At 36.0% G+C, this 23,389-nt stretch overlaps 1 protein-coding gene across 5 annotated transcripts; it reads right to left on the bottom strand.

The window, feature by feature from the left end:
- Positions 1-626: 626 nt before the first annotated feature.
- On the bottom strand, positions 627-5,705 carry LOC115983167 (threonine--tRNA ligase, mitochondrial 1-like). 5 transcript variants are annotated; one of them, XM_031105794.1, is made up of 7 exons: positions 5,327-5,705; positions 4,994-5,231; positions 3,186-3,224; positions 2,797-2,869; positions 1,930-1,992; positions 951-1,111; positions 627-856 (listed from the first exon to the last, which is right to left on the bottom strand). In XM_031105794.1, the coding sequence occupies exons 1-6, from the start codon at positions 5,563-5,565 to the stop codon at positions 1,050-1,052; spliced, it is 714 nt and encodes a 237-aa protein (XP_030961654.1). In that variant the 5' UTR covers positions 5,566-5,705; the 3' UTR covers positions 627-856; positions 951-1,049. The 5 variants fall into 5 exon arrangements, with proteins under 5 accessions (XP_030961654.1, XP_030961655.1, XP_030961657.1 ...); XM_031105797.1 differs by lacking the exon at positions 627-856 and adding an exon at positions 2,080-2,163 and having other exon boundaries at positions 1,093-1,111; positions 5,327-5,702; XM_031105795.1 differs by lacking the exon at positions 3,186-3,224 and having other exon boundaries at positions 5,327-5,703.
- Between the last annotated feature and the right edge of the window lie 17,684 nt (positions 5,706-23,389).

Here is a 23,389-nt window from a genome sequence, read left to right as displayed (position 1 = left end):
TAACCTTTAAACTAGTTGGGAGGAAAACTCCTCTAGCTCTTGTAAAGGTCCTCTGGCCGCGTTTTTAAAACGCGGCTATATGTCAAAAAAAACGTGGCTATAGCCTATAGCTACGTTTTTTTAGGCCACGCTTTTTGATGTGGCTTAAAACCTGTGACTATAGGACTGACAGTCCTATGGCCGCACTTTTTAACCGCAGCCCAAGACCAGGTCCTATAGCCCCGTTTAAAACGCGGCCTAAGGGTTTGGTCTTAGGCCGCGTTTTAAACGCGGCCTAAGGTTGTGGTCTTGGGCCGCATTTTAAATGCAGCCCAAGGTTTAACCTTAGGCCACGTTTAAAACGCGGCCTAAGACCAGACCCTTAGGCCGCATTTAAAAAGCGCGGCCTAAGACCCCCAAATTCCTGTTAGGAATTTGTCTATAGCCGCGTTTTAAAAACGCGGCTATAGTTTTTTTTTTTTTTTTCTTTTTATTTCCTTTCTGGGCAGATGAGTTTTTACAAACCTGCTTATGTTTTACAAACCTGTCACACATACAAAAAATTCCATCTTGTTACATGCAACAAAAATAACAAGCCAGAATTTCAAGTAAATTAAATATCAAACTAGAATTTTCTCAAACTTGTCACAAATCAATATCTCTAACGAATACAGGAAAATTATCAATCTTTAAGGAATATATAGTTCAATACAGCAGCAAAATGGAGGGAAAAAGTTTAAAGTCCATTTGACACAAAAAAGATGTAGCGAGCATCAGACATCATGTTTACAATATTCTTTATGATACAGCCAAAAAGTTATACAACATACAATCTTAAAATATCCATGAAGAGTCCTCACTGTGATGTAGCGCTATCCTGAATATATTATATACATTGTATTAGTAGCACATAACAATGTATTGCAATAAACAAGCAAGTTTCATTAAATTAAAGGCAAAGTTTTTATTACTTGAGAAATTGCTTAAACTGCGCACGCTGCTTTGTAACATGGCTTCTTGTATGGTTCTCATGCCCGACATCATTTCATCCATTAAGCAAGTAATTTGTTTTAATTATATTCGTAGGGACCCACAATAATGCATGCTCCTAACCTGGCCACTAACTTCACATCTGTACAATAGAAAAAAGGAGAAAGAAAAGGTCTTTGATATTTCATATATCATTTAAGCAATGAATATATAACAGTAGAATCAAGATTGATACCTAACTTTGATTTGCTTCTTTAGTCTTCTTCTTCACAGAATATATGTACATGTGATATAGATGCTAAAAATAAATAAATTCTCCCAAAAAGAGAACCCATAAGAACTTGGTATCACTCAGTGGCTACTACTTATTACTAGAATTCTGTCTAAGCTATCTTCAAATCTGTAGAATTCCATATCTATACTTCTAAAGAGCAACAATGATTATTACTAGAAGTATTATTTGCAAAACTACACAATGAAAAAAAACAAAAGAATTTTCGATTAGTGGCATCCCAAGCTTAGAACTCAAAACCAAAATCAAAATGTCAAAACCTTCCAATTAATACCAGAAATTGTTGGTGTAAGCACCCCATCCCCAATTACCATACAAGTCCCAATCAAAGCTAGAACAAGTAGTAACCTTTGCAACACTCTGTACTTCTCCAATGTCAACTTCAATCTCCACCCCATATTCCTCTTATTGGACTCAATTACAAACAACGTTTATGTTTTTTTCAAGTAGTTCAATTACATACAACTAATGGACAATATGCAACAAATCAGTTAAATAGGCAACAAAGACAAAATTAGTTTAATTTAATTGGTTCATTGGATTTTTTCATGGTAATCTATATGTGCATTATTATACTCCAATGGAGACATGGATGTTTTAAGAAAGAAATATGAAATATTTATTACTAAAAATAAAACTGGTTTAGTGAACAAGGAAAACACCCTTACCACAATGTGATTGTAAACCGGTTTCCCATGAGCTGGCCAAGAAGAAGTCCTTCCTTAACATAGCTGGACCAAAATGCAGCTATAAGACACGTATGCATCACGCAACAAAAAGGTCAATAAAACAAAGAAATAAGAACTCATTGACCTTACCAAAAGTCACCCACTTTGATATATACCAATCAACCTTTCATTAAGAGCAGCTAATCTACTTGCATGCTGCTTGAAAGCTGTTACCTGGAAACACAAAAGAGAGACTACGCTAGTACATCCTTCTCCAAATGAAGTATTAATTTAACTACTTAATGACTTCTTTCAGCCACCACTAAATGGGTCATGACCTTGTTCTATTCACCTAAGTGGGAACCTAAGAGTGGTAGCTTGAATACTTAATCAAATAAATAATAATAATATATGTAGAAATTCCCATGCACTTGAAATGCAGATATGGAAAATCTAAGTGTCAACAAATGAAGAATCCAGCACCAAGCAAGCATGCAAGTAGACACCTCATAGACAAGTGTAAATTAAAGAGAAATGAAGCAAACTTCTATAGTATTCTTGAAGCTTGTAGTCATCCTAAAATCCTAACACATCTATATATAGATGTGAGTTGTAAATGAAGTTGTAACATCCGAAAAAGAAATAAAAATTGCAATGTAATAGAGTTTCAGCAATAGAGTTTCTACAATGCTATTATTTTTTATATCTAGCACAACAGCAACTTAAATACTAAATTCTACTCCTAGCCATATTGTTCTAAACTTGCACCCAACAGTTTCATGCCATAACCTACCCTAATACCTATTTGTATTTGGGAGGAATGTTCCACAAAGCTAAGCAATTTCCAATACAAAAAAAATTACATACCTAGATGCCAAGCATCTTTCCTATCACTCCTACGGCCTCCTGTGTGTCCGTGTTCCCCTTGTAAAGATGAAGCCTGAGCAAATCAATGTGGTAATTATCGACATTAGCATAGTAAACTCCTTGATTTCGTTCAAAACTGCATTAATTTCATATGAATCTGCCTATATTTTCATACAAATCAATCGCAAATAAAAGCATTCCCTAATGCCTTTGATCTAGTCATTCATATTACTTGTTCATCCACATTTTATGTTGCATTTTATTAAAGTGACCCAATTCCAAGGTACATTTTCACCCCAAAAAAAAAAAACAAAAGTTAAAGGTAAGAGGACCAAATACTACAAAAAGAATAAAAGAACCTAGCTAGCAATGGAATCTACAGAACTGACCTGTAAATGAGAGACCAATGGAGGGAAATACCCACTTTCCTGAAGACAATCAATTGAAAGAGAAAAATAAATTTGCATAATTCACTCTAAGATCTCTAAATTTTACCATGCAAGAAGGTAAAATCTGAGGCTTGCACAATGAACATAAATTTTAATCCTAGTCTTGGTTTGTTTTTTTCCTGCTGCTCCCCATAACCAATCCTAGATTATCCATGTTGTTATAACCACTAGAGAATATGAAGTTAGTAGAGTCATGATCAAGGTTAGTAGAGTCATGATCAAGGTGATGCCCCAGAGGCAAGCCAACTAGAATTCTTGTCACTAGAGATCTAAAGATTCTAAATTTCAATAAACCTGCTCTATCCCTAGGCATGGTAGGCCTCTGACTCTAAGGCAATTTGGCCCAATGTCTATAGGGATGGTTCCTCATGGCCACCTATAAAGCCTTTTTATGTATTAATGCAATTATGTATATGACGATGTTCACTTATAGAAGTTTAGTTGGCTAATCATCCTCACAAATTGCAATGGAGTAGTCAGAAGACTCAGAACAAGTAGTCACCTATATGAAGCCTTTTTGTCTTAATGCAATTATGTATACGATGCTGGTCGCTTATAGAAGTTTAGTTGGGCTAATCAATTTCACAGTGACTCCGTTTGCCATATCTTAAAGTCATCTAAATAATAGTCCTCTATGTCCGCTTCAATGTGGCAATCATTTTACTTTATTTCTGAAGCTAAACTTACATCTTACCACTTACGACTAAACTTTCATGAGTTGTTTTGTTTCAAAAATTAACAAGAAGTACACCTTTTAACTAATGTTTTTAGAATACTGTTGATTTACAATTTTTGTTCAATGAGACAAACCTTTTAAGAGTAATGCTACATGTCTACATACATTAAAACATTGAGTTAACAAGCTTTTACGCACTGATAGAATTTTTTACTTAAAGCAGTTGTGATTATTTTTAATCTCTAGAGTTGTTGTTTAAAGAATCTCTGAGAGTAAGTACATATTAAGAATGCTAACCTCGGTCAAATCAAAACATTATACTAATCAGGAAGTATTAAAAAATATAATAAGCAAAATGTTGGCTAGCTGAACTAAAATTATCTCTAGCAAGACTTTAGATAGGTTCAGATAGCCAAAATTGTTAGGCTGGTTCACAAATCACCTTGCCAGCTTTTGCATACTAACTTTTCAATACAATAATGAGCAAGTCCTATGGTATTGATGATGGGTCCAGAACTTATACCATACCATGTGTGAGGAACTGATTGTGTGGAAAAAAAAAAAAAACTAATAGCAAAAAGGAAAGCAGAGAGATACTTCCATGGATACATTATTACAGAAAGAATTATATTCTTTATTGTATTTCACAATTTTCCCTATTTAAATGTTTTATTCAACAGGCAGAAGACAACGTGCAAGATACTCCGCCCTATTCCATCTCGATTCGATTACACACGGCATAAACCCAGCCTCCTAACAAATTTTTAGATTAAGAACAAAATACACTTATGTACTAAAATAGTAGGTATATATGAAACTAGAGTAACTCTTTAACCTCTGCAGAACCCAAACCCACAAAAAAAAGAAAAAAAGGGAAAAGAGAAAAAGAAAAAACTGAAAAGTGAAAAAAGGAAAACCACAAACTCAGGTCACCCCTAGTTTCAAACTCAAGGTGAGCTGCCTTCCAAAAAGGAAAACTAGCGACTGCATCCAAAATTAAGCCAAAGATTCAAACTTTCTCTTCAGAAAAAAAAAGCCCAAATGCGAAAAATCGACAATGCAGAGGTCATACCTGGCCGAGAATGTGAGCGCTGGAGTGCCAGAAAGTGTCGCGGCCTTCGTCGGATTCAAAAGTGAAGAGCTTGAGCTCACAATCAGACTCCAAAGGCCTAGACATGTCCCAGAGAACCCCATTGACCTCAGAAATCAAAGCGTTGGCAGCCAAACTCTTCGAAATCTCTCTCGCAACGTCCAATGGCGATGTCACCCACTTCTTCCCTTCCTTCACAGTCCCATCCGGCAACGTAATCCTTCAAAAAAAAAAAAAAGAAGAAAATTCAAATCAGAATTGAGTGAGTGTGAAAAATTCTAGGGTTAGGGTTAGGGTTTTTTTGGAGAGATGTACTTGATGGGATCGGAGGAGAGAGAGAGGCATTCGGTGAGGAGTTTGGCTTGGATGGATTGGAAGAGCTGGATGCGCTTGGGGATGACTTGGTTCAGGTAGGATTCGTCTTTGGGGTGATTATTGGAGGCCATGGTGGCGGTGACCGTGGAAGAGAAATGGCGGAGAGGAAGAGAGAAAGCTGAGGAGTGGCGACGGAGATGAGAGGAAAGTGCAGCCCTGAGTTTAGAGCTGCATAGCATATGGGGAGGTTTTTGGGTTTTGCCTTTGCGTTGTTTGGAGATTGGAGGTTTTAGTGTGAGGGTTAAGATCGGGCTTGAGAGATGAGTCTGATGTGCGATGGGAGAGGCTAGGGTTGAAAAAAAGAGTTTGCGAAAAAATTAAATATGGAGGTCCTTAGGCCGCGTTTTTAGCTCAAAAAACGCAGCCTCAGGACCCTTCTATGGCCCCGTTTAAAAAACGCGGCCTAAGAACCCGTCTATGGCCCCGTTTTTAAAATGCGGCCACAGTTAAGGGAAAGAAAAAAAAAAGTTTGCTAAAAAATAAAATACAGAGGTTCTTAGGCCGCGTTTTTAGCTCCAAAAAATGCGGCCTAAGAACCCATCTATGGCCCCGCTTAAAAAACGCGGCTTAAGAACCCGTCTATGGCCCCGTTTTTAAAATGCGGCCATAGTTAAGGAAAAGAAAAAAAAAAAAAAAAGTTTGCCAAAAAATAAAATACGGAGGTTCTTAGGCCGCGTTTTTAGCTCAAAAAAACGCGGCCTAAGAACCCATCTATGGCCCCGCTTAAAAAACGCGGCCTAAGAACCCATCTATGGCCCCGTTTTTAAAATGCGGCCATAGTTAAGGAAAAGAAAAAAAAAAAAAGTTTGCCAAAAAATAAAATACGGAGGTTCTTAGGCCGCGTTTTTAGCTCAAAAAAACGCGGCCTAAGAACCCATTTATGGCCCCGCTTAAAAAACGCGGCCTAAGAACCCATCTATGGCCCCGTTTTTATGAAACGCGGCTTCAGTCTATCTTGGGCCGCGTTTTTTATAGCCACGGCTTAAAAAACGCGGCCCAAGGCCCCCGCGTTTTGTAGTGTAAAACCATCCACGTGACCTGTTAATTAGGTCAACAATCATATAACCTGTTTAAAGAATAATTGTATATGGTTAAAATTTAGAGAGGGTTTTAACTTTCGATGTCCGCTCCTGATGATCGCTCTTTATCATCAGATCACGACATCAATCAGTTTTTGGTGTAAGTAAGAATTGAACCCCCAAATCTTTTATTCAACTATCAAGGACTTTATTAATTAAACTAACTGAAACGTGTAGTCACCATGATAGCTCTAAGAATTTTGTTTAGGGAGGCCATTAAAAAAATTTTAATAAAAAAACTTGAATATATCGAATTATCGACAAAATAATAATAATAATAATAATAATAATAATAATAATGCATGAAATTTTACAATTTTCTTTTACAAGTTTTCAAATTTTGAATTGTTACATGATAGTTCATTATGAGTATCTATTGCTAATGTGGATAACTATGAGCTCATGACCATTTTATTTTGTTAACTTTGTCTAACTTTGTTTTTATTTTTATGTAGTTGTAATTATCTATTTGTTATAGTTTGTAGAAAACCAAAGAATGGTAAAAATGCTGAACATAAACAGATTCTTATCATGGATGAGCTAAGGTTAAAACCTATATTATAGATGTAGAAAACATTTGTCCATGCAATAACATGTTTAGTAAAAGGAAAGGTGAAGAAAATAAACATTCATTCATCAGTTAAGGGTGGATGACCAATGTCCAAAAACCCTTATAAAATAAAGCTTAAAAAAGTAATTGTTTAAACAACTCGTCCTAAAACTGTAGACAAGTTAAATGTATTTGAATAACTTTGAATGGTCCAAAACAACAGACCAAATAAAAAATAAAAAAATAAAAAAGGAGAAGGAAAAAAGTACAATGATAAACAAAATATCAAAATCTTGTCTTCATGAAGGAGGGGCATCAACATTGGGGTCATCCTAAGTTGGCTGGGTGGTGGCATCGTCGTCTATGTTGATATCTTCTGAGCTCGTCTGGAGGACGGAGCTGGTAGCAGCACCACCAAGGTTGAGTTTGATGGAGCTAAAGTCAATCTCAGGGAAGTTTTCCATAGTGTCCATCCTGAAGTCTTCAAACCCGACTGCATAGTTGGTATCCATCAAGTCAATAAATTATTTGGATGCCTTGAACTCTGCAACCGCATCTTCCTTTGCTTTTTCAAGAAGGGTACTCAACTCGTCATTCCTCTTTTGGAGGTGATCAAGACGAGTATCCTTCTCTAAAGCATCAGTCCTTAGCTCCTCAACATGGTTTTACAGCTCCTTAACTTCGTCCTTGGCCTTAGCCGCCACCTCAGCCCACTTCTTGCACTCGTCCTTAACCTCCTAGATCCTTGTCTTGTCCAGCTCCGTTGCCTGCTTGGACACAGCAATGAACTTGGACATTGCCTACACAAATGAGAATTTTGTTAAACAAGATACACATGTATACATCACTAACAAGACGAGACACAAAAAAAAAAAAATTCATACCTTAAAAAGGTCATGAACACTAGAGTGCTCAAAGTCCTTTAAAGACATGTCATAGCATGCCACCACATCCTCGTTTATCACGACCTTCTCGAACCTTTCCCAAGCCAGGTCTTCATTTTCAATAAGATTTTGAGGAACTCGTCGAGAAGGTTGAGATGAGGCAGGCACATTGACTGTGGACGGAATCTACACGGACGGAGGATCTCTAGGCTCTGAATCAATGTCGAAAATTTGGACGAAAGGCTACTAGATAGGGAGGACAGGTTGACTGGACTTGACCACCCCAGGTTGGGACGACCTATGCTTAGCCTTTTTCTCCTTACGCCTACTTGGGAGGTTTCCCAAATCAACTCCTTTTGACAAGTTTTTTCTTTTGTCACCTACAAATGGACGAGGCTAGGATTGCACCCCTTGCCTCTTCTTTGCCTTTATTCTTCTTCATAGTTGCCATCCCTAAAAGAAAAACACAAAATGTTAGTCAAAAAGTATAAGTCAAATAATACTTGGGAAATTTCTAAGTATATATATATATATATATATATATATAAGAAGGACTCACGTTTGCGGACAGTAAGCTCGTGAGCAAAGGCTTCAATGGACGGCTCAGGACCATGTCCCCACGTAGACAGATGTTGAAGGGTCACCAACGAGTGGAAACTTCTATCAGCATGAAGATGAGCTCTATGGAATTGATTAATTTATGAGGGTAACAATAGAGGAACTCGTCCACAGTGAGAGGATGATCCCATTCAAATACTTCTCTCCACAAAACTTGCATAGAGACAATCAATCTCCATGCGTTAGGGTTAAGTTGACACACTCCTAAACCTAACCTAGTGAGTAATTCTCTAGCAAAAGCATTTAAAGGTAACCTAAGCCCCCCTAAAATATAAGCTTCATAGATGCCTATTGTAAGGTTGAATTTATTCAACCATCTAATTGGCTTTATTCCGTGCCAAATTTGCTTGTAATTCAACATTTAGTAACCCTGTATTTAGGTGGGTTTGATGTAAGGATAGTGAGTGAGATAGAGTGAAGTTTGCTCAAGAGTGTGCAAGAAAACAGAGTGTCGCGGCTGGGTCTCGCGGGTGACTCGCGGCTTCAAGCCGCCAGAAGCAACCTCACGTGCCAAGCATGCTGGAAGGTGAACAGTCTGCTAGCTGGAGCACTACAGGACAAAACAGGACAACTGGCCATACGGTTATCTCGCGACTGGATCTCGCGACTTAGTCAAGCCGCGAGGTCAAGCCGCGAGCCACCCCTGTTTTGTAGAATTCTGACGTTTCACATTCCTCTCCACTCCAGTATAAATACCCCTATTACCCACGATTGAAATGGAGCTTCTAGAGAGAATTTTGAGAGAGAAACTCTAAAGAAAAACCAGATTGTTTCACCCACAATCTCTACCTTAGAATCTCTTCAAATTCCTCAACTCTCTTCCTCTCCATTGTTAAATCCTTGAGAGGCTTTATACCAAACCAGGTTCTCACCATTATCATCATTGTGAGTCTGCTGTTTGGATTTCTGGGAAGCAGTTAGGAAGGAACCAATCTTCATTGGTTGATGCTATGGTCTAGTAGCGGAATCCGGAAAGCTAGAAAAGAAAAAGGTTCGGCGCAACCTCGTTGGAGCAAGAAGCTTGGAGGGCTTAGGTGCACTGGGTAGATTAGGCTTGGAGGGTCTATTGCTGTCCTTGTATCCCAACTATATTTTCTAGTGGATTGATTACCGCTTGGAGGGCGGCGGAGAGGTTTTTCGCCGAGGACTTCGGTTTCCTCTTCGATAACACATCGCGTGTTGTCTTTGTGTTTGCATCTTCCTTCCTCTATCTTTGCCTTTAAATTATCTGATGTGGATTTTATTTTGTTATGGCTTAGATAGTATTTAATCAATTTCGTATGATAGCATATGTTAAGTTTCCGCACACTAGTTGTTTGACATATTGCTTGAATTGATTAAGTTGTTATTTGGGGGTCTAAACGTTCAAAGGTGTTTTATACACGTTTTTGAACTTTCACCTATCCCAAAACGGGGTTGACAACACCACTCTCCATGGACGGCTAACCTAGGGTTAAGGTTGTCTGGGATTTGGTACCAACTCCTAAGTGCTACAATCTTCCTTTCGTCTGTCTTGGAAGGAATGCCTACAGCACAACTGTACATGGTTTCTACTTCGTCTAAAGGAGACGAAGGAATACTCGTCTAGGTGCCAACCCCAGAAGCTGCCCCGTCCTAAGATATTCCTTAAAAGCCTCGAGAGGTACTCCAGGAACACCAGAGATGTATTCCTCGTCCGTGGTATTACCACTACTACTACTATTACTACTAGAGCTACTATAATTGGAAGAGTCATGGTACTCGTCTATAGCTTTATCTACACTATTACTAGACGAGGAGAGAATGATTTTAGAAATTTAGAAATTTTAAGGAAAACCTAAGAATGAGGATGAGGAAAGTACCTGACTTTAGATGGAGGAGAACTAAGGACGAGGAAACACTTCTAGATGAGGCGTAAAGATGAGGGATATCAAAGAAGGAAATTTCAAAAATGTGAAGGGTAGCGGAGGAATTCTACTATTTATAGGCAGCAAACTTTAGCAACTGAAATGACACAACCAACCAAAAGGTGACATGTGGCATGCTCCTCGAAAAAATGAATCGACATGACCAATCACCAATAGGATCGTAACACATGGTACACCTAACCACTGACATAAATATATACGTCCAGAGGATGGCATCAAGCTATACATTTCCCTAGATGACCTATGGACTAGGGGGCAACTGATGGTGTACTATAAAATAAACAACTCCAAGCTCGTCCATAAGGGTCGTCCAGGGCAAGAATAGAAAGATGGACTGTATAGAACACTCATCCGTGACAAGGTCGTCCATCCAAAAAGGTGTTTGGACGACCCCCTTACATTCTAATCATGTTTCTCTATACAAGCACTTGGACAACCTCCACATTCCTATCCCAGAGCACAAGTAAAAATCGAAGTTCATTACTACAAACCGCTTCCAATGACGGTTATGAAAACAAGACCAAACAATGTAACTTCCATGGCAATTATGGAAGTTAACTCCGAACTTTTCGACCTTCTCAATAATAGGGGAAGTTATTAGACAAGTAACCGTTTTGTGTACTATATAAGCGCTCATCTACGTCAAAATAAGGTAAGTCTTTCAAACACTTCCAAAGAGATTGGAATTCCAAAATTTGAGAGAAATATTGGCTTTACCATTGGAGGGTTCTTGGCCGGTCCTCCCCAGTCACATTTGATTGTGTGTGTGTGTGTGTGTGTTTTTTTTTTTTTCCAGGCCTTTCAAGTGACTACTAGATCTTTGGTCCCTACATTTTGGAGTTACAGTCAATTTAGTCCCTACATTTTGGTAGCAATCAATTTAGTCCCTATTATTTTTAACTTGCAGTCAATTTGGTCTCTACCGTTAACTCACTAATGGAAAATGTCTACGTGGCAAACAGTTTGCATTGTTGGCATGTCTAATATTGAAATATTAAATAAAATGTTAACATGGAAGAATTTTAGTGGCTACATCAGTGCTTAGATGGCAAGAAAAATCAACATCAGCTTTTTAAAAAATAATTTTCTTTTCTTTACCAATTTTGTTCTTATCTTTATTTATTTATTTTTTAATTTTATTACAATTTCTTTAACCATTCATCGTTTAGAAACTATTCATTCATTGTTTTGGAAATGGGTCACCACGAGAGGCTATGTCCAGTTGCAACACCTGGGTAAAATCTTTTTCTTCTGGAAATGAATTATAAAAGAACATTTCCTCTGATGACAGTAAGACACATCTCTTACCAGTTCTAAACAAGAATGGGAGGATGCCTCCATTTACCATTTAGATTACTGCACTAGAATTGAATCACCTTTCCCAAAGTCGAAGCAACATTTTGAAACCCAACCATCACTTCCTAGTAATCCCAATAATCAAAATATGCTTACAGATCAAGAAGATGGCTGGATGATCCATGTACCCCAAAATCACTACATCTAAAAAAGAATATACAACAAGAGAACCCAAAACTGAAACACATTTCAATCAAATCCATTATCCTTGTACCCATTTTGCAGATCACACGATGACGACAACAGAGAATACGAGAGAGAGAAGCATCGGCCTCCCAACAACGCTCATTGCCGCCACTACCGCCACCACCACAATGCAAGCATCTGCCTCTCTTTGTCTACTAATGTTGGATATATTTTAATAATTTACTTTTGTGATAAAGCAAAAGGAACAATACACAAATCTAAGAATAAGCAATAACACAAATAGATGTAATAGGTAAAAGCAATAAACAAATATTGAATATATATAAGAAGAAATCTGCAAATAATTAAAAAACTCACAGACCAAATGCGTGATGGATGAATGATTCAGATCAAGTCTTGTGTTTGACACAATCTCCTTAAAGCAGATTTCGCCCCTCACACAATCATTGTGGTGCTTTGAGACTCACGGTCGTCTACCTCCCAGGATAAAATGATCTACAGCACGAAAATGAAGCACACAAGGTCGTGCTCTACAAACTACTCAATGTCTCTTTCTCTCTCTTTGACACAAAATGAATGCACCAAAATATTCTCACTTGGAGAGTTTTCTGAAAAAGTAGTTTTTATGAATGAGGGACTATGAAAACTTATATGTTACTAAACAGGCACTCTATTTCAGTGATAATTGTTGTGTACAGACTAACTGACTCAAAAATTAAAATAAAAAATATTATTATTTGGACAAGTAGACCCAGTCCACATAAGTCAAAAGCCCAACCCAATGTCCAACTCATGAGCATATAAACTCATATATTATCTATTTCATTTCCTATGTGGGACTCAGGATTTTTACCACTTTTAATAACATCTAAGTGAACATAGAAAACATTAATTTCTTATTCACTCCATGTTATTTTTCCAACAATCCCCCACATGAATAGAAATTGATAAACACAATGCAAATGATGATGTAGACACACAGAGAGTAGAAGAAAAGTTACTGTATCGGGAGAAGTAGCTTGTGGCTTTGAACTTTCCTTTGTGAAAGACTATCAGATATACTGGCTAACTAGTGAATTTGATGTCTTGAACTGTTCAGCCGTTTGTGTATACCAAGAAAATAGAATTCACACAGCTCCTTTTCAGACATTTTTCGATTCTTATAGTTGTGTTCATTTCGGCCCTGAACATATCCTGGTAAATTCATGAAGTGCTTTAGAGAATTCAGCCTAGAAACTCTCAAGGAAGCGGCCCACTTCACACTCATTTATGTGATTCTTATTAAGAGTATCCTGCTATACCCTACTTGGAATTCCAAGATATAAGAATCATTAAAAGAAAAGCTTACTTTGAACATCGCTTACAGGCATCGCTATTTCATCATAGCAATGGGAGGGAGATGTTATCTCCATAGTGATAAAAAATAGTCTCCACGATTCGGTTGTCCCTTTGAACCTAGATCTTGGGATCTCCAGTCAGCTAGGTTGGGTTGCCATCCTGGAGACTTTTAGGTAATAGGCTTTAACCCCATTCCCCTTGATGAGCAATTTACTAGCTCTCTACTCAATCAATTGATTATGGATTTGTTTTATAATCTGGAAGTACTTCCATTAGAGAGCAATTACCTCATGATAATATGTCTTTGACGAATATGTCAAGACCTACCATCACTATGTGTACTACCAAGACACTTAATTGGTAATTACACATTTAGAAATAGGTAGCATATTTCTCATGTCATTGTTTTGTATCTCAATCAAAACCTTTTTAAATAAGCCACCTCCTTTTTAAGAAGACACCCCACATTTAAAGAATTATAAAAAAGTTATTTGACTTTTCCATTATTCATCGTGTTTTACAAATTTTCTTTCATTTCTTCTTTGTTTCGTCCAAATAGATTGCACCATTCGCTCCACACATCACCGTTTTGTAAAACCATTTCAATTCCACTCAATGTTATCAATGATCATAATCACATATGTTCATTAAACGCATAATATAACATTGGGTCAACAAATAGTTATTGCTAAGAGACAATTTCACAAAATAGTGAATACAAATGATGGCCAATCCAATTCATCACGTCCATAAGGTTAAAGTAATATACTAGCTTAGATTTATATTACAAGTTCACTACTTAAGCAAATTAAAAGATCTGACTACTCTAGCCTGTCATTTTATATATCTAGGCCATGTGAACTCCTTTTCCTTCAGTTATATGCCAAACTACTTATTCCAAAAAGCTGTCAAGTGGAAAAGTGTAAAGAATCATCTACACAAATAAAGAGAAGCCGAAAAATAATAAAAAATTCTAGATATATTACATCAACCATACATATAAGTCAACTGAAGATCATATATATGCTTTTACAATACATAAGTACATAACTACAAGCTATATATATATATATATATATATATATATAAAAGTCATCTCTATACACAGACCTACAGTATCATACCACTACAATATCACACTTTAAATTATTACAAACCAAATCCACAATTGCAATAATCCAGATTCACTCTATATTAATTTTGAATAGCCCATTAATCATATAACCCTTTCCCACGTACGTGCCATTCTTAGTGAGCACAAACTTGTCAGATTCAATGATCAATTTGAAACCATTCTTACTCAACAGTGAACAAGAAACAAGATTCTTACAAATATCTGCACATGCAGCACATCATTCAAACCTGAAGTCATCTTCAATATTACCTTTCCTTTTCCTACAACCTTAGAGGTTGAGGAATTCCCCATGAATATTTCTTCTCCATTGTCCACAGGATGGTATGAAGAAAACAAATTCTGATCTAAACATACATGGCGAGAAGCACAAGCCACAACCTTACCATTTTGCATCAACACACCACCAAGTCCCTTATGAGAAGCATCACTATAAGTGGCAAAACCCCCCTATACCTGAAGGAATAGTTAACATTGGAGCTGTGACCAATCTCCGCTTTAGCTCTTGGAAGCTTTTCTTACATTCTTCCTTCCACTCGAATTTAACATTCTCTTTCGAGTTAACTATGTCAAAGGAGCCACAATGTGGGAAAATCCCTCTACAAATCTTCTATAGAAACTAGCAAGGCCCAAGAAACTTCTAACCTCACTCACATTTGTAGGCCTATCCCAATTAACCACCGCTTCTATCTTATCAGGATCCACTACAATTCCATCCTTAGATATCACATGACCCAAGAACACTAATTGATTCAACCAAAATTCACACTTCTTCAGTTTAGCATACAACTTCCTTTCTCTTAGAATCTGTAAAACAATCCTCAAGTGTTCTTCATGCTCTTCTTGACTCTTGGAATAAATCAAAATATCATCAATGAACACAATGACAAATCGATCCAACTTATGAAACACCCCATTCATCAAATCCATAAAACCAGCAGGGGCATTAGTTAATCCAAATGGCATCACCAAAAATTCATAATGACCATATCTAGTCTGAAAGGCTGTCTTTGGTATGTCCTCACCCCTAATCTTCCACTAGTGTTAACCAGAACGAAGATCAATCTTAGAAAAGACTTGTGTTCCTTGCAACTGGTCAAATAAGTCATCAATACGAGGCAAAGGAAATTTTTCTTAATGGTGACTCTATTTAGCTCACGGTAATCACTACATAACCTCATAGACCCATCCTTTTTCTCAAAACAACGCACACTAGCATGGTAAGAAGCCAACCAATCCATACACAAAGTGATATCAAAATCATGCATATCTGGTAACACCAAATCAGCCAATAACTCTCTACCCTCAACACAAAGAATACAATACTTAAGCACAACATTAGTCATTAAAGTATCACCAATAGGGGTTGAAACCAATAACTCCAAAATCAAGTAGTTCAGGGCTCTCAATAACTTTTCCATCTTTAGCAACCAATTTTGCTGCCATTGGATTAGGCTCCCCATTAAATGTTGGAGGGTTTTGCTTATGGAACTCCCCAAAAGAACAACCCTCCTACCTACACTCACCACCCTAGACTGATCTAGCAATCCTAACATAGATCCTATCTATCACCTCATCAATCTCATCACCATCAACAGTGACAAATCTCTCATGCTCTTGGCATTGCTTAAGGCCATGCTCTGGAGCTGCAACCTCATCTACATGCCTTACTTTACGTGCTTTCTTTTTAGGAGGCATAGTGTAGCATGGTATTTATACCTATACCCAAGAAACAAGCAAGTAAATCACAAGGCAACATAGAAGGTTAGCATAGAAAAGATAGATAAGGAAAAAGGAATAGCAGGTTTAAGTTGAAACAAATGAAAAGAATAAAAGATTCATCAAACTCCTAATGCTCTGACTTAGATCAAAATCAATTCCTATTTTCAAAGTCTACAAAGTCACCAAAGAAGTAAGCTCCATACCCAAGGTATAGCTAATAAATTTGAAAAACTGTTAGAGGATGGGATGAGCTAACGCCCAGTAAGTAACATAATTAATGAGGGTGGGGGAAATGCGAGTTTCATCTTCAATAATAATAATATGACAAGAATGATTTAATAATGAAATACAAAGTTTCTCAAAGTAAATACCTTGAAGCGATATATTATAATCTGTGAGCACCAACAATATAATTTCCAAAGCCATAATATCTAACATAAGGTAAATTGTCACAAATATACTACACTACCACATAGACCGGTCAGGAGATCCACCCATTCACAACTGGCATGATATTGTCCTCTCTGGTATGCAGATTCTTGGCCCCATGGATAGCAGCCTCACCTATACCCTTAAGGTTTTTCTCTCGCCCCTTGGGCAGTAGAGAGAGCATGTCAAATAGGACCTCTCTTGCATGTGGCCTCTTGGCCCCATGGGCAGTAGCCTCACCCACACACAATCAAGGAACCTCTTCCCCCTATGGATAGCAAGGAAGAATGCGTCATCCAAAGTGAAAGGACACTGACCTGGATTTGATTCCATTGTTACAAAGACTATGGAAACCAAATCAGGTGATCACCAGGAAATCACACAATGCATGGTGTTAAAACAACTCACAGGTTACATTACTTTGAAACACATGGTTCATATCTAGGTAGTTTCAGAAAAACCTTAAATAATCTAACTTCTACAAAGTTTGTAAGGTTTTCAACTTCATTCTTGTCAAGAGATTTCTATCAATTTCCCAAATAATACAAGATAAGATAAGCATCTTTAAAGTTTTCAATATACCATAAAATCAATGATTTTCTTATCAAAGATTAAATAAAATATGCTCATTTTTCCATATCAACAATTCATGCATTTCCCCAAATGCAATACCAAATATGAAGCATTTTCATATATAATAATATATGATAGAGTCACAACACAATACTTTTAAGAAAACATATATCCATATATAATTTTCCAAAATGTGTTTGACCCAAAAACAACATTTATAAAACATGGTTATTTTTCAAAAATCTCATTAAAAAGCTACTTACCTTACAACCCGCAAAAAACCTAATTCTCCAAGCTCTAAAGGAGATTAGCTAGAATCTCAACAATATCAAGCAAACCTAACACAATAAGCATAAAGCTTAAAATTGTATCTAGCTACAATTTAGGAATTGCCAAATAAACACTTAATTAGGCAAGCCTAGTATTTAACCTCATCAATAATAATATATCCCACTTCCAAAGTTTCTCAACAAATTGATTCACAAGGCATAAACTTCAATTTATAAAGTTAACCCATTTAATATTATCTCCAACATTATGACTAGCTTCCAAAAATTTACACTACATCATTAAGGGACCCAGGAAAGCAAAATCAATATATCCTCCAAGACAAGAAATTTTGAACTTCAACTAACTCTAAATAAACCCAATGGCAATGAAAAATTAAATTTACCAACCATCACATGTTATAACTTAAAACCCCTAAATTTTCCACCATACATAAACCTTAAGTAGTCATCATTAGCACAAATTATATACCCACTCATCAAATAATTCCACCAATACAAAACTCATACATAAAAACACATGAATATCACTTCCAATGCTCATAAATCACATGGGTTTCATTATTAAAACTTAGATAAAAATAACCTCAAGCAAAAGCATATAGACCCACCAAAAAGATTAGAAATTTTTACCTCAAATAAAAGATGAAGATGCTTAGAGGTTCCTAAGGATTTTCCGATGACATTGCCAGAAAAATGATGGTGGTATGGAGGTACCGGTGGGAGAGGATTAGGGAGCATGAGAGAAATGTTTGTGTTGTGTTGAGAGGAAATGAAAAAAGAAAGAAAGAAAACAATTGAAGCAAGTGAGCCGGCCAAAGAGTGAAGAGATAAGTGAATGATTGGTGGGGAAGGGGGTTAGGTGGGGTAGTTGGGAGGCACGTGTGAACTAAAAAAATCTGACATTTTTTTTTTTTTTGACTGGAACGTTATAGTACCGGTGTGGTACTGGCCAAAAACCCTCCAAAGGTTAAGTTAGAAATCTTTTCACAACTCTAGAGTGTCAGAGTTGGGGTGAATTATGCATACCTTGGTTTGTGAGGGTCTTGGGGTTTTTATAGTAGCATGGAGCAAATATTCGTTCCTTGGCTTAGAAGACCTTTCCTTGTGGGAGAGATCTTCTTTAATTCGCGTATCTTATGGGATCCTTTCCTTATGGAACTCTCCAATTTGGAGGTAAACGTGAGACGCAAGATATTTCCTTTTTAAGTTTCTTGAGGATTACTTAAATTGCGTGGAGGTCACGTGACCTTGTCACCGTCCACGTTTCATCCGTCACCTTGAGGATCGTCCTACATCATGCAGATGCCATGTGACCCTGTCACCGTCCATCTTCTTTTTGTCCTACAAAAAGAATTCGTCCTCTGCCGTGCGCTCCTCGTCACATTCCATCCTAATGTAAAACAAGAAGGTACCATCACTCCAGTAGAATGAGACCGTCCATGTTCATTCTATCCTCTTCACAATGTGTTGTCCAATCCATTTAGAATATAGTTTTTGCAGAGAAAGTTAGCATGTTTCCATGCTTCCACAGCAACAACCACTTGCCTATCTGTCTCAATTTCCTTGAAGGGTCGTGAGATATAACAGCATTTTTTGTTGCCATCTCTTAAACTCAATACCATTGAATTTTTCTGGCTTTTCTCCATGATTAATAGGAACAGTAATAGAAGCAGTAACAGGCACAACCTCATTCGACATTTCTGTCAAAACAAAACTCCATCAGATTGAATTCTCAAAATCCAACCGAAGCATTGTTTTATATTACACAACAATCCAAAAACAATTGACACGGCAATGCATTCTAGTATCACTTCAAAACAAAAATCATATAAAATATAACAAGCCATCTAGTCTCTGTGTAATGTCAGAATATACAAAGGATTTTGATTGTAAAAGAATTCTACACAGGTACCAAAGAAATACAATCAAAATACAAATCAACAACCGACAATCACTTTTGTAGACTAGACAATACATAGCCAACGCAGCAAAAGAGGTTCTAGAGCCACGTGAATCACTGAGGTCATAAGCATATACTAGTATAATATATAATATTGTATCCAACAAATATTTAAAATACCGGATTGCAAACACAATTCGTACAGTGATTGAACAAATGAAACCAATCCCCAGCCAAACATATCCTAATATAATTTAACCCAAAAAAAAACCTAATATAATATAATTTAATGTCAAGTATCAAATCAACTTTATCACATGCTTAGAAAATATCTGAGACACAAAGCAAACACTAGCAAATATGACAAAAGTCCTAATCTAATATAATAATCAAGAAGAAAAAGATCAACAATATCACAGTAAAAACAAACCAAATTCTGCAGTCAAACACGAAATTCAACATTTTCAAATATCAACCGATAAACACAAACCCAGTTTTGCCAAAATTTTGCGCAGAGTAAAACCAATTGTCGATAAAGTGTTTTTAACCGTCACAAAAATCCGTTGACCGTGAATCACAAAAATAAATTAAAATATATGAAACCTGATTTAAGATTTTCGGATATATTTCAATAACTTACATTTGTAATAAAGCAAAAGGAACAATACACAGATTTAAGAATAAGCAATAACATAAATAGATGAAATATGCAAAAATAATAAACAAATATTATATATATATATATATAAGAATAAATATGCAAATAATTAAAAAACTCACACATCAAATATGTGAATGATGAATGATTCAGATCAAGTCTTGTGTTTGACACAATCTCCTTAAAGTAGATTTCGCCCTTCACACAATCACTGTGGTGCTTTGAGACTCACAGACGTCTGCTTCCCAGGATAAAATGATCTACAGCACGAAAACAAAGCACACAAGGTCGTGCTCTGCGAACTACTCAATGTCTATTTCTCTCTCTTTGACACAAAATGAATGCACAAAAATATTCTCACTTGGAGAGTTTTCTGAAAAGTAGTTTTTATGAATGAGGGACCTATAAAAACTTATACGTTACTGAACAGACACTTTATTTCAGTGATAACTGCTATGCACAGACTAACAAACTCAAAAATTAAAATAAAAAAATTATTATTTGGACAAGTAGGCCCAGTCCACGTAAGCCAAAAACCTAACCTAATGTTCAACTCTTGAGCATATAAACTCATATATTATATATTTCCTTTCCTATATGGGATTCATGATTTTTACCACTTTTAATAGCATCTAAGTGAACGAAAACATCAATTTCTTATTCACTCCATGTTATTTTTCCAACAGCTAATCTACATGGATCTCACCACCACCGAAGCTCCTTTTTCATTTTTTTAATCTCTCTCTCTCTCTCTCTCTCTCTCTCTCTCTCTCAGCCCTTTTTGTCTTTCTTGACCAGCCACCATGGCTAGATCTGCACTGCCACCACCGCTAGCATCATTGGCTTCTATCTCTTCCCCTTTCCTCAAATAAACCCTCAATTCTCACAATCAAACTTAAATCTAACCCTTTATCACTTATTCTGATTCTCCCCAAACACAAGGCTCCTGCCCTCTGTCTCTCACATGGGTTTCCTAGATTTGTGATGGAGGAGATGTTTAGGTGCTACAGAGGACTTGGTTGTCAAAGATTGGTAGTGCGAATGGGTGTTTGGCTAAAAGAAATTGTAATAAAATTAAAAAGAAAAAAAATAAACATAGGAACAAAATTGGTAAAGAAAAGAAAATTATTTTTAAAAAAACTGATGTGGAGTTTTCTTGCCATCTAAGCACTAATATAGCCACTTAAATTTTGTCACATCAACATTTTATTCAATATTTAAATATTAAATATGTCAACAATGCAAATTGTTTGCCACATAGACATTTTCCGCTAGTGAGTTAACGGTATGGACCAAATTGACCGCAAGTTGAAAATAACAGGGACCAAATTGACTTATATCAAAATGTATGGACTAAATTGACTGTAACTTCACAATGTAGGGACCAAAATGATGTTTTCATAATAATAAAAAATAATGATTCTAGCTTGGTCTGTTCAGGACTTTGACTTTGTTAAGTGCAGCCTGCCTTGCTATTCAGTGTATAGTAGGGGTATGCATTCAGTTGTAGAACTCACAAGCATCAAAGCAGTGTCGTTTACTTTGTTCTAGACGACCGCCTTTACTTATATAGTATAAAGCTGGCACTGCTAAAACTGCTCCCCTAATTATGGCTTCATACTGTGAACATTAGCAACAAAAGAAAAGCTCCAAGTGCAAATAATGTTTACACTGGCTTGGCAAAAATTATGATAAAGTGGATGATGAAATTTTTTTTTTTAATTATTTTTTTTTCTTTTTGGTTGAGAAAAATGGATGATGAAATTGTTGTGCAACTAAGACAATTTTTTTTTCCTAGGCCCTACACTATAGTGTACTCTATGCATTTAATGGAAGTGAAGCTGGACTGCTTATCAGGTGGAAAATGCGCTAGCAAAAGGCCACGGTGCAAAGACAAAATACTGTGTATAACCAAAGTCTTTCGTTTTATCTCCATGTATACTTTTAATTCTCTTCTAAAAAAAAATTATACTTTTAATTTTAGTTACTTGATTTATTAAATAATCATGTGATTGTTTTAAAAAAATAATAATCATTTAATTTATTTAAATAATTTTATGAATTATATTTTTTTTAATATACACACACATACAGTCTTATAAACAGTCCCAAAATGAGTTGGAATTTCAACTAGATTTGAAGGAAAACTTTATCAGTTAAAATGTAAAAAACTTTGGCCTAGCCCCTAAACATTCTTCCTCATATTTCTTAGCCTTTCCCCACAAAAAATTAAAATAAAAAATAAGAAAGAAGTCCTGCTAATCCGAAAGACAAGTCTTACCTACCAACAAGTAGGGGTCATTAATCTTGGCGTCTGGTTTTGGTTAATTTAACAAAATAAGTGGATGATAGTCAAGATGGTGGGTGGAACAGTGGAAAGACACCATTGATGCCAAGTCTTCAATTGTGTCGTGTACGTAAACTTAAAGGAAATGTTAAGTTACTATAAAATATATTTATCAAAAAATATTACAAATTGATATGTGATAAGGAAATGAGTGTTCAAATAACTTTTTGCGGTTGACCTGACTAACAGGTCTTTCAATGTATGTTTAATTACGAAAGTGCTATTAAAAACAAAGTTATGGAAACTGAAAATAACTAAAACGTGTTTTCAGTTTCCATAACTCATCATTCAAAAATCAGAGAATTGAGTGATGGAAACAATCATCCAAAACCAAACCAAACAATCATCCATCTGTGAGACCCACTTGTTTTGGATAGTGGATCATGAAAACTGAGTGATATCACTGAGTTTTCATGCTATCCAAACAAGCTCATATCCCAATTACCAATCATCACTAGCAAGTAATTGATTCAAGGATCCAAGAAAGCAGTAGATTAGTCTAGGTCTTCTCAAATAAGCAAGTAATGCAACAATTTTCTAAGAACATAATAGATTAATCTAGGTCCTCTTAAATAAAATTTCACAATATTTTTATAATAATTTTATTTCAATTAATACAATAGCCTTATTTTGATTTGTGGTGGATTTGAGAATAATCAAACTTTATTTTGACTTATTATTATAAAAATGTTATGAAAATTTTTTTAAGACAAAAAAAAATAGTAACCTGGGATATGGACAATAATTAAATAGTAACCTTATTTGGGACTTTGGGTTCATTTGAGATCTGCTTATTTTGTTGAAATTGAAAATTTTTTGTTGAAAATACTATAAATAAAGGTAAAAAGTTAGCTAAAATAGTACAGTGAGACTCATGAATAGTAGCAAAAATAAGTTGAATAGTAAAATAAGTTGGTAAAATTAATTTTTGCCAAACACACACTTAAAAAAAAAAAAAAAAGTGAGAAAAGATAAGGCTATTTTAAAAAGGATTAATAAAAAAATAAAAGAAGAAAAGAAAAGGTTTGCTAGGATTAAAAGAGAGACAGAAGACTGGCTGTCGGGCCTAATGG

This window comes from Quercus lobata, chromosome 4 (assembly GCF_001633185.2).
Source record: "Quercus lobata isolate SW786 chromosome 4, ValleyOak3.0 Primary Assembly, whole genome shotgun sequence".
Lineage (NCBI taxonomy): Eukaryota > Viridiplantae > Streptophyta > Magnoliopsida > Fagales > Fagaceae > Quercus > Quercus lobata.
This window is presented reverse-complemented; position numbering and strand designations above follow the sequence as displayed.

Bases quoted from the DNA above. Each gene is read 5' to 3' on its own strand.
- LOC115983167 (XM_031105794.1), bottom strand. From the start codon at position 5,565: ATGCTATGCAGCTCTAAACTCAGGGCTGCACTTTCCTCTCATCTCCGT. The intron at 2,870-3,185 runs GTCAGTTCTGTA...TGATTTGCTCAG, and splicing joins CATTGGTCTCTCATTTACAG to GCTTCATCTTTACAAGGGGA. The intron at 1,993-2,796 runs GTATGTAATTTT...ATTTTGGTCCAG, and splicing joins GAAAGATGCTTGGCATCTAG to CTATGTTAAGGAAGGACTTC.